General features: G+C 38.9%; 1 protein-coding gene across 1 annotated transcript; it reads right to left on the minus strand.

The window, feature by feature from the left end:
- Positions 1 to 690: 690 nt before the first annotated feature.
- On the minus strand, positions 691 to 3,142 carry LOC104236653 (uncharacterized). The gene is made up of 5 exons (XM_009790623.2): positions 3,023 to 3,142; positions 1,858 to 2,673; positions 1,393 to 1,720; positions 852 to 1,306; positions 691 to 801 (listed from the first exon to the last, which is right to left on the minus strand). The coding sequence occupies exons 1-5, from the start codon at positions 3,140 to 3,142 to the stop codon at positions 691 to 693; spliced, it is 1,830 nt and encodes a 609-aa protein (XP_009788925.2).
- Between the last annotated feature and the right edge of the window lie 9,282 nt (positions 3,143 to 12,424).

Below are 12,424 nucleotides of genomic sequence, written 5' to 3' on the forward strand. Positions count from 1 at the left end.
TTTTCAATCACCTCAACCTTCACTTTGTCCATCTGCAAACCGTTTTTGGACACCTTGTGTCCCAGGACTATACCTTCACGTACCATGGAATGACACTTTTCCCAGTTTAGCACCAGGTTTGTCTCTTCACACCTAGCAAGCACTTTATCAAGATTCATTAAACAATTATCAAAAGAGCATCCAAACACAGAAAAATCATCCATGAATACTTCTACAAATCATTCAACCATGTTAGTAAAAATAGCCATCATACACCTTTGAAAAGTCGCAAGTGGATTACAGATACCAAAGGGCACTCTCTTGAATGCATATGTGCCATAGGAACACGTAAATATGATTTTTTTTGGTCCTATGGGGCTATAACAATCCGATTATACCCCGAATAACCATCTAAGAAATAGTAGTATTCCTGGCTAGCTAATCGATCAAGCATTTGGTCAATAAAGGGGAGGGGAAAATGGTCATTGCGGGTGGCATTGTTCAATTTTCTATAATCTATGCAAATTCTCCACCCAGTGATAGTTCATGTGGGAATCAAGTTATTATTTTCATTAACCACTACAGTCATCCCCCCTTTTGTAGGTACACATTGGACGGGGCTTACATATTTGCTATCAGAGATTGGAAATACAATACTTGCATCAAGCCACTTAGTCGGCATTGTTGCTCTACACTTGGCTTGTGTCCGTCCTATATGAGGACTTTATGCATGCGAAGAGCTGGACTAATTCCCCTAATATCAGACATCGTCCACCCAAATTCTCGCGTGTGCTCACATAGCACTCTCAACAGCTTTTCTTCCTGCAATTTAGACAAGTCAGAAGAAATAATAACAGGTAAAGTGTCAAAACTGCCAAAATAAGCATATTGAAGGTGAGGGGCAGGGGTTTAAGCTCCAATTTTGGAGGTTCCTCAATTGACGGCGTTGGAGGAGGCCCACTTGGCCTATTCATGGGCTCAAAGGGGTGTATCCCCTGCATGTAGGAACAAAATGCATCTAGAATATGCATCATCTCCTCAACCTCATCATCAATCTCCAAGATATCGAACAAGATAAGTGCTTTCTCTAGAGAATCATCTAGATCTACACTCATGTCAAGAAGTTGCTCATCCACTTCCACAACAGATATTATCGAGAGCTCTTCATAGTAGCAGGGAAGTTGAATTGCTTTGTAAACATTAAAGACTAATTCCTCGTTATCCACTTTCAATATCATTTTTCCATCTCTCACTTTAATAATTTCATCACCAGTCACCAAGAGAGGTCGTCCCACAATGATTGGAACCAGTTCATTAGCCTCATAATCTAGGATAATGAAGTCCACAAGAAAGATGAATTTCCCAATTTGCAACAACAAATCTCCAATAACCCCCTTAGGGTGTGCTATAGACCTGTCAACCAGATTATCACAGTAGTTGGTCTTGGAGCTCCCAGACCCAATTGCTTGAACAAGGACAAGGGCATCAGATTTATGCTTACCCCCAAATCACAAAGTGCACAACCCACATCAATATTACCAATTCGTACAGGGATGGTGAAGCTACTAGGATCCTTGAGCTTTTGAGGAAGCTTGTTTTGGACTCTTGAAGTGCATTCCTCAGTAAGTGCGACTGTCTCGAATTCAGTCAATCTCCTTTTGTGAGACACTATTTCTTTTAAGTACTTAGCATACTTTGGAATTTCACAAAGTACATCCACCAATGGAATCTTCAATTGAACCTGGCTCAACATAGAGAGAAATTTGCTGAACATGCGATCAACATTCTTTTTCTGCAATATCTGGGGGGAAAGTGGTGGTGGCCTTGTAGCCTCCACTGGCTCTGAAATTGCATCATTTTCTTTGATTTGTGTGTTGCCTTAGGAATCAACTCCCCCTCAGGTATATGTTTGTCTTTTCTCTTCTTTGGCACTTTCTCTAGTTCTCTCATGTTTCTGAGTGTAACTGCATTAACTTCAGAGTTCTTATCTATATCACTGGGGAGAGTGCCTGCAGGTCTAGTATATTGATTTGTTGCTAACTTCCCCATTTGCCTCTCAAGATTTCCGAAATCAGTACTGAGTTGTTGATTGTCAAGCAACAACTTCTTCAACAAATCATTCGTAGTCTCTTCTACCTGTTGAGGTAGATTATGAGGTTTATTGAAATTTCCTTGTGGTCTATAATGATTCTGATTCGGTTGATTTCCACCCCCATGAAAAGTTGGGATGATTCTTCCAATTTGTGTTGTAAGTGTTCTCATATTGTTCCTGTTGATCATTGGACCTCTGCTCTGTTGCCTCACATAGTATATAGATTCAGGATTCGTGGGGCACATGTCACTCATATCACTGTCACCACATAGTTCGCAGCAAATAGACATTTGTTCTACATGTTGCATCGGTTGTGTTTTTTGCATTGTCATTCTATTCATCTGATTTGCAAATTTTGCTATATCGGCTCTCATGGCTGAAAAGTCATCAAGCTCAATCAACCCGGCTGCTTTCTGTTTAATTGCCCTTCGTGAATCCCCATCTCCTTGCCAATTATGATCATTAGTAGTAAAGTTATTTAGCAAGAGTTGTATTTCATTGTACGGTCTCGCCATGCAACTACTCTCACAAGGTGAATCAAGATTCATCTTTGATGCCTCATCTAGCCCATCAACAAAAGTGTGACCCAATACCTCATCAGTCTGACAATGATGTGGGCAGGCTCTGTGTAGCTTCTTGTATCTTTCCCAAGCTTGATGAAGTGTCTCGACATCCCATTATTCAAACCCAAGAATCTGACTCCTCAATGACTTTGTCTTCTTAGTGGGAAAAAACTTGATTAAGAATTTCCTTGCTAGATCATCCCAAGTGTGGATTGAGTTCGTAGGCTCCTTTTGCAACCATTCCTTAGCTTCCCCCAACAGTGAAAAGGGAGATAGTGTCAGCCTGACATAGTCCTCAAAAACATTCAAATAATTGTAAGTGTCTGTAATTTCTAAGAAATTCTCAATGTGCCTCTATGGGTCTTCATGAGATAGACCCACATATTGCCCTGTGATATTGTTTGAGTTCAAAATTCCTTGTGATCTCAGGCTTCCCAATAGCCTGAGTCATATTAGCAAGATTGGGCTTTGTGGCTTCTATCACCGCACACTCTTCATTACCTTCCATCTTTGTTGGCTATGGCTGAACTACAATGTCCAACTCTCCTTCTATTCTAGTTCTAGCTTCGGCTTCCCTCCTCACTCTGCGAAGTGTTAGTTCAATTTCAGGATCAAGAGGAAAGAAATTTTTTGTGCTCCTACTCCTCCGCATTAAAGAGAAGAGCTCGCGTTAACACAAAGAAGGCAAACTGAAAATATAAACTTGAACAAATAACTAATAAAAGCTTAACTCAGTCAAGTTGCTAATTTCTAAGTCTCCCGCAACGACGCTATAAGCCTTTTGCGACAAAAAACACTTACGCAAGTGTACGCGGTCATCAAATAATAAATTAGTGAGTAGAGTATCATTCCCACGAAGACTTATGATTAACTTTTGACTTATCCAAACTCAATTAACTTATCGATTTGAAAGATTTCTCACAAGATATAGAAGTGACTAATTTACTACCTAAAATAATCAAGCAATGAATTAGCTAGAAATCAACAAAAACAAATAAATAATTTCAATTAACAATCAGTATGAGAGAATATTCCAGGGTCACAGGTTAGCTAATAATCGTGTTGCATTCTTGGCTTAAAATGATTAATTGATTTATCTGGATTGTTGATTGGCAGGGTTAATATTACTCATAAGAATCTAACGAGTCCTTACTCACCTATTTAAGTTAACTTAATGCCTATATGTCTATGGAATTAAGATTGACAATAATGCATTTACAATTCCTGTATTTCAACCAAGCAAGGCAATTAAGTATGTGTCTATCCTAATTGCGAATCTGTTCCCCGATGCCTAGGTTCAAGAACTTGCTCTATTTAATTCTATATGCAATTTAGAGTTCCCACTTTCGAGTTAAATTCTAGATTCATAGATAGTATTTCACTGTTAGCTACTCAGCAAAATAATTAAAAATAGAATTAAATAAACAACCCAATATGATAAAATCAACTTTGTAAAATTAAACTTCAAACATCAACATTTATATTTCACCCATGACCCAAGAATAATATGGTTCTTATCTACTCATGTTCATACAATCATGAAAAATATATTTTTCAAACATAAAATTAATGAGTACTAGAAAAAGGATAGAAGAATTGATCAAATCCGTGCTCCCGAGTGTTGTGCCCTTTTTTTCTCCTATCAAAGTCATGTTCCTCCCTTAAAAATAGGTTTTGGTTGGCCTTTATATTAGTTGGGGCGTCTAGGGGTCAAAATACCCCAGTCCTAGTCAGAATAGGGCAATATCATGCCTCGAGCGTCCAAGGCAGCGTGGGGCGCTGGATTTGGCGCTCAAAAATTGAGTCTTCTGTAAACTACACTGTTGCGCCCCATTTTTACTTCTCGGAGTCCGGGTTTCGACATTCATTTGGGAACAACTCGTTTCCTTTTGGGAATTGAGTATTTGAAGAGTTACCACCTAACGGATTAAGGTGCGTTAGGGCACCTAGAGCAATTAACTCATGTAACCAGTTTGCATTGCCAGAGATTAGGTAAGAGCTTGAAATAACCTTGAGGAGAAGGTGTTAGGCATCCCTCGCGGTCCACAACGGTGGGTCCCGGAAGAACTTAAACTATGTGAATTAGTCATTTAACAAGTAAGTGATCTCAGCACATATTTGCAAATAAAGGTAGTTTATATAGTCTAAATACATATACTATCAAGAAAGATAAGCGTAAATTAAAGAGGTTTAAACAGTCCGAGAATACATAAACCAATGAAGTTTAGGAGATCTGAGTACACGTATGTGATTTAGGGAAAGGGAAGTCCTAAGTTGATTAGCCTATAGGATCAATCTGTGCAATGCCTAGTAATCCTCCTCAATTAGAGAGGCTATACGTGACATTAGCGCGCAGGTCATCATATCCTTTTACTACCTATTACCCTCCCCTTAGTGGTTATATAAGCGAGTTTAATTAACGAACTCTAAGCGTGCTTTACCCATCCCTTCCTTATGGTCCCGAAGAAGTTTAGGACCTCTAGACTTAGGCAGTTCTAGACAATCCTGAGGTGTTTAAAAGTCAAAAATCTAGGTGACAACAAATAACACATAGGACTGTCAATTAGGGAAGCAGATAAAGGGATCATGTTCACCTCCACATATATAGACAAATAAGCAACACGTCTCAAACATAGATTTTAGGTAATTTCAGAGCAATCGAAGAACAGGGTATCTAGGTGAGCATCAAAATACAGAATATGCAACATTGTTTTTTAAGGGCGAAATGACATAACCCTAATCAGGTTGCATGCTGATTTTAAAACCTATTAAACTTGAGCAATTTTATAAATAATCAGAGCACAATTTCTCAGCTTTTACAAGGACATCAATTACCTAAGGCTTGCCTAGGCGTGGGGCTATATACAACCATAGTGATAGAAGCTGTTTAAACAACTTGAAGTTATTTCAACCTATAGGCAGGCTGATCTAAGTGATGAAGGTTATAATAAGTGATTTTATATAGATTGATACTGGAACATGATACCAATGCGTGAAACTATTTTAGTCTATTTATTTGAGATACATGAGGCAAATGCACGTATAGTCCTAAAATATGATTTTTGATGCACATGGAGAAGGTTATTTATTGAGCAGTTTTAATGAACTATTGGCAAGATTTCCAAATGATCATGAATTATACAGAATCAGAAATAGAGTAGGGATCTACCACATGCTTCTAGTTTGCAAAGCAGTAAACGTGAATACCCTAAAACAGGATGTCTAATGCACAAATTTAGCATGGTTTAAATGCAAATAAACATAGAAATCCTAAAACATGATTTCTAGTGCATCACACAAGCTTAAAACATGATTTCTATAGCAGATTTGCATAATGTAAATCCCAAAGCATGATTTCCACCTAGCTTTACCCCATAGGATTCTATAGATACCCTCCCTTTTCACTATTTACCCCAATATATATTTACAAAGGATTTTTATAGACCATGATTGCATAAATTACATAAATGAGATGTAAGCTGAACTATAGGGAGTCTGAAGCAGGCCCAAAATAAACCTGGGAGTACCAGGTCTTCAATATAGTCTCAAATGCCTAGAAATCTCATAGCCAATTTGTGTCCAGGTGTGTCAGAGTTTCCTAAGGACCTCAAGGATAATGGGTAGTGGTCACACCAAGACTTTTCACAAAATAGGAACTGATTATGTGTAGTGTGGAAGGGTCAGCCCCAGTGTGCCAAAGTTCGTGTTACATCTCGCGTAGTCATACGTTAAAAGTTTTGTCTTCAGTTAATTGATGTAGACTCGGGGATGAGATCATATTGACATCAACGCATTTACGCTATTTATAACAAGCAATAAAGAAGTGTCATGAAGGCTAATGTGGTACACGAATTAAAGAAAACAAATTTCGTTGAAAGTGGAAAATTTGAGATAAAATACGGGTCGAGCGATAATACCTGATAATTATGAACTAGTACCATGCAAGGTACCATATGACCACGATAATATAATGTATAAAGTATATTAAAAATAAGTAGAATTTTAAGTAATTTATGATAATTTTTAAATTATACGGGTAATTGGTTAATTACCGGTTAACGAGACATTACCCAGTTAACTAATAAGTGGATAGAAATTAATAAATTATATAACACGTGGCAAGAAGCCACAAAACAAAGAATGACTGAGTAGCCATTTATGCCTATGTGGCTACCTAAGGATAAATGAGAATTTAATGTGACCAAAACAAGACTTATGATAAGTCTTGATACATTTTCATTTTGGACAAAAAACAGAACCCAAAAAAATGTGAAAAATCCCAAAACACGATACTTCAAGGATAAAAAAACCTTCCTAGTTCAAAAGCTTCAAAAGGTTCTGTCTTTGGTCCACAAGAAACATTACAAACAGAAGGTAAATAACTCACTTTGATCTTCTTCAAAAACGTTAGAAACATAAGCAAATTTTCCAACGAGAATTTGTTGAAATAGTAGCAACGTAGAATTTTGCGGTTCTAGAAGAGTACGGTGCAATCTTCACCAAGAATATTATACGGAGTTTTCCTACTCCAGGTATGTTAAGGACATCCCTTCTTTCTTTTGGCATGGTCCAAATTATACTGAATAAACGAGCAAACGCATAGTTTCCATAAATTATTCTATTCATAGAGAGGCTAAGAGTGTCTATATTCTTGGTTCCCCATGAGAATTATTATTATCATCTATTCATGGGTATCAGAATAATACGCAGTTGAAAAAAAGTTTATCCGGAAGGAATATTGAGATTTTAAAATATTTTTCATGCATTTCACCCATTTATGCATGTGCATTGACCCATGACCAGATGGCGTTATATACACGTATATATGTAAATATATGTATATGGGATATGGGAAAATGTTACGGAGTTATATACGCACCACAACCTGATCAGCTGGTATATGTTGATGATATTGTCCACAATGGCCGAGACAATATAATGGGATGCCTTCAATGGCTTGATGATATAATGTACACCCATACCTATGTGTGGGATGGCATTTATACGCACGTGCATGACATTATAAATGTTTTAGAATTTACAAAGTTATTCAGATTTAAAGACATGTTTCTATATTCCATGTTTCATCTATGTCTTTTACGTACAAATTTTCATGCCTTAAATACTCAGTACATTTTTTGTACTTACGACCTATTTTGCGGGGCCTGTGTTTTATGCCCGCAGGTGCAGGTAGGCAAGCTGACGGTCCCTCTTTTTAGGATCCCTGATCGGTAAGAGTTGGCGTGCTCTACTTGATCCGGAGCTACTTTTGATTTTGGTACGATATGTTTATATATATATGGGTATGACGTGGCTCAGTCCCGTCTTTGTACAGTTATGTTTAATTCCATTAGAGGTTTGTAGACAGTGTGTCTAGTTGGGCTGTATGTGGCCTTGTCGGCTTTCAGTTTTGGATGTATAGTTGTCTATAGCAGCCTTGCCGGCTCGCCCACCGTATTCTGCATGTATACGCACATCTGCCTTGTTGGCAGGTCTCCTTCATGTATGTTATTTTTTAAATTCAGCAAATGTTATTCAGGTTCATATCTTAGACGCATTCTTAGGGGGTGTTTGTTAGGTAGGACTCAGGCACCCGTCGCGGCCCATCGGTTTGGGTCATGACAGTTCGGAGGAATCTCATAGGATTCCTAGGCAGTACACACATTGGAGGGACAGAACCTATTGACCTAAGATTAAAGTAAGAGTGCTTGACACAGTTTTGAAAGACTTTGTGAAAAAACAGTGTAGAGATAACTTTAGGAGTAAAAGATTTTGAGATAGAAATTAGTTGTAAGAGAAGGCTAAGAGTGAAAACCATTTAAGAGAACAGTAAGAACATATTTTTTGAAATCTGTTCTGAAGAGAGCAAGCACATAGTCAATCAGTAATAGGGTACATAAACATCCAACAAACCAATGGCACACATGGATGACAGGGGTTGGGAACATATAGGAGTCACATTGGGGGGTACATGGACATGGTATAGAGGAAACATACAAACAACAACTGCATAAAAAACTTAGGATCTTAGAGACTTAGCAGGTTAGTCATGGACAGTAAACTATTAACACATAGATCACATATGTAATGTAGAGAGCACGACATGTCTTAAACAAGATTAAGTATACAGGCATGGTCAATCACATACATCAAATAACCAACATGATCACATAGTTAAGGGTTTAAACAGATGTTGACAAATAGGCTTGTCAAGTATCAGACAACTAAGTGAAGTGTAGACATGCTAATCATACATTGAACAAAACAGAACTTAAACGTGCAGTAATGAAGAGAGCACAAAATGTAAAGCAAGTGCAGTTCAATATCTAGCCTTGGCTTACAGCCAGCTAGATCAGTGATTATCACAGGTAATAGAGAAAGAAAGGAGAGTTTTGAGTGTAAGTGTGTGTTTTTTTTAACTAATGTTCATGTGTTAAGAAGTAAAATAGAGGAGTTTATATAGTAGTTCAAAGGTAGGGCAAATAAGGTAACAGTACCAACTTCAATCAATCAAGAGAGGATCACAGAATCAATTACACGAAGAAAATCAGTATAGTCTTCCATTAATTAAGGGTAATTAACCAACGATAAGGATAGGAAATATTAAGGATAGAAATTCAAATAAGACATAAACAAAGGGTGAATAATTAGGAGTCTAATTAAGAAAATATTCACATAAGGAATTAGTAAATATTATAGGCAATTAAATAAGGTAAGAACACCAATTAAGGTCATAAAGAGAGAAATAATCGAGATTCACTAAATCAGAATTTCAAAGTGATACTGATTTTTGGAAAGATACCAACTTCCACAAATAGAAGATAAGATAACTAAAATTCCATAAACATAGAGATATTAGACGAAAAAAATAATTATGAAACCCTAATAGGGATTACTTAGGGTAAATGAATCTGACTAAGGAAAAACACGTATGTAAAAACACAGAATGAAACAATGCATTGGGTAACATGGAAAAACTCATAATCGAAGCAAAGCATCAGAAAATTAGGGTTTTCACATAAATCGACTAGGGCTTAAGCATCTTTAGCATAAATAAGTCGAGAACACATAAGAACTAACTATTAAGGATTAAAAATTAGAAACCCTTTGAGAAAATAACTTATAGTAAACCCTAGTTTAGGAAAAATGGGAAATCAGTTAAAAAGTAGAAAGCATTCAAGGAAAACATGTGAAATATGTTCGATTTGTCTCAGATCTGAGAAGATCGGAGACCAAAAAATTAGGGTTTTTAGAATGTTCAACAGAGATAAGAACGTAAGCTTAGAAAACCATGCATTCATAACAAAATAAGAAAGATTCTTACTGAAGGCCGGGAAAATAGCCTGAAACAGGCAAGAAACCGAAGGTGCAAAACAGACCTGCCTAGGTCCCTTGAAATCCCCTCAAGGATCTAGGAGACGGATAGACCATAGCCGGTAGGAGTCGGTGGTAGGGAAATTAGGGTTTTGCTAGAGAGCGTTTGAGGGAGAAAGGGGAAGAATGACGACGGGGGAAGGGGTAAATGATTAGGGTTAGAGGGGGGTTTGGTTAGTTTAATTATTTTAGGAAAATCCTGGACCATGGATAAAAAATAATCAACGGCCAGGATTGTCTAAGAATTGGGTCGGGTAGGTAAATTATTTGGGCCTAAAGTTTTGGGCTAATTTATAAAGAGGTGTTGGGCTGGTTTGTACGCGGCAAAATCAGAGGACTTGATTTCTTGCTGTCAAGTCATTTCGGAAGAACACCCCGAGGATGGGAAGCCATGACCAAGTTCCCGACCTTAGGGCTCGTCGAGGCCCGACTCAAAGAAAATGAAGATCAAAGCCAGGACAGAGTGGGAATTTCCCAAGGCACTCAGCTAAGTCTGACAGGGACGACCTATCTAGAGCCTATGATGAGGCATCGCGTCAAGCCATCCCATCTCCCTACTCTGTAATTAATCTCCACGTACTTGCAGCCGAGTTCCCCTCTTACATAAATGGTATTCATCCTACCTTGTAATGGACTGATGTTACTCCATTTCTCCATAAGTGCAATAATATCTCTCTCTCTCTCTCTCTCTTTTCTTTCTAACTTGTTCGTTGTCGCTGGCCCGAGGTCGCCTCGACATCCATTGCTTTTTTACTTGTTCTTCACCATATACCTTAATAATGGTCATAAAGAGACTTGTTTAATTATATCTTCAACTGTTATCGCATACTCGACTATCCCCGATAGTTCGAGCTTGACCCTGACGCCGACCTCGAGGTTCCTCATTGACCAAACCAGTATTCGGGCAGCAGGCCCTTCGGTTCGATTATTATCTCGTTTTAGCTCATATTTAATCTTTAAACTCCATATTATTAGCATCAACTGCTCTAACAACTAGCTCGGGAATAGATCATGTATTTTTAGAATCTCATTTACAAATTTCATTATTGTTACCATTTTCGCGATAAACAGTTTGACGCCCACCGTGGGGATAAAAATAATAATGATTATTTTCTTGCTAGTTTCGTTGCACAAATGCACATTATCTTTTGCACTTTTTCTTCTCCAAGATCCTTTGATTTCAGGTCAAAATATCTGGCTCAATAAATGGAATCGAGAAAGACAACCTTGAAAATCACGGGAAAATGGTGTGGTTGTCTCGGCCGTCGGTGCACCACTACAGAATCCCGATAAAACGCCCGGAACGATTCTAGCAGACGTAGATTCACAGGATGCATAGCAAGTAGACAAAACTTCTCACACAGACAGGAGCATTCAACGTACCGACCAATAGGAAGCCCAACAAACCCCGGCTGGGGAAACACATGAAGTTAGCCTTAATGATATTTTTCCAATGTTGTAGGCACAACAGTTGGCTATCGCTCAGTTGCAGAGCCATCCGGGGATCCCCAGCACAGTAGCGTCGGAAACAGCTCCCTGCACTGAACGAGTACCTAAAAGATCAAGCAACAATGGATCGATAACAGACCCCGCCATAATAAAGACGCTGGAGGATCTCTCCAAGAGAATCGAGTCAGGTTCGTAGAGGCTCATGCAACAGTTATCTCCCGGGGAAGTGGTCCCGGAACCCGCTTCACAAAAAAATGGAACGCCGGAACTCCCTAGGTGCGACAGGGCCTAGGATCCTGATGAGTACACCACCGCTTACACATGTGCTGAAAACAGCAGCGACCTTCAATATGATGAGTTCGAGCCCGTCCCATTGAAATTTTTTAGGGAAACACTCTCGAGAGGAACCATGATGTGGCACTGCAGCATAGCGCCTGACTTCACAAACTCGCTTACCATATCAGCAAATCCCTCCGTAGCAGCACATACCGATGTCATCGAAGCAGTAACGGAAGAGCCTGACACGTCTGAAGCCAAACAAAGATAGAGTGAAACACCACGGAAGGTCACACATCATTCCTTGATAATAGGAATGAGATCGTTCCTGATTTCGGATCACTGGGCAACCCGGGCCTTCGCCCAAAATTTGAACGAAACATGCCCGATGACTTCAAGTCATTTCAAATAAAGCTTAATCAGATACCCAGCCGAGACCTGGTCGGATGCCCGTACCCAGCACCGACCACAAATCAAGGCCATGGACAACCGTTTGGGAGCCTTTACGGGCCATGTATATCCAAGTAGGCTCCCAGCAAAGAAACTAGCGCCCAACAGATGGAGGTACCATCCGTGCACCACGAATGAAAGGAACGCCAAAAGATGCAATCTACCCCGCAATTGTAGGGAAATAGTTCGAGGGCAACGTCCTCGGGGAATCTTCAGTGGAACCTGATCTTATGAGGCGCAA

The sequence above is a fragment of the Nicotiana sylvestris genome, chromosome 3, assembly GCF_000393655.2.
Source record: "Nicotiana sylvestris chromosome 3, ASM39365v2, whole genome shotgun sequence".
In the NCBI taxonomy this organism is placed as follows: Eukaryota; Viridiplantae; Streptophyta; class Magnoliopsida; order Solanales; family Solanaceae; genus Nicotiana; species Nicotiana sylvestris.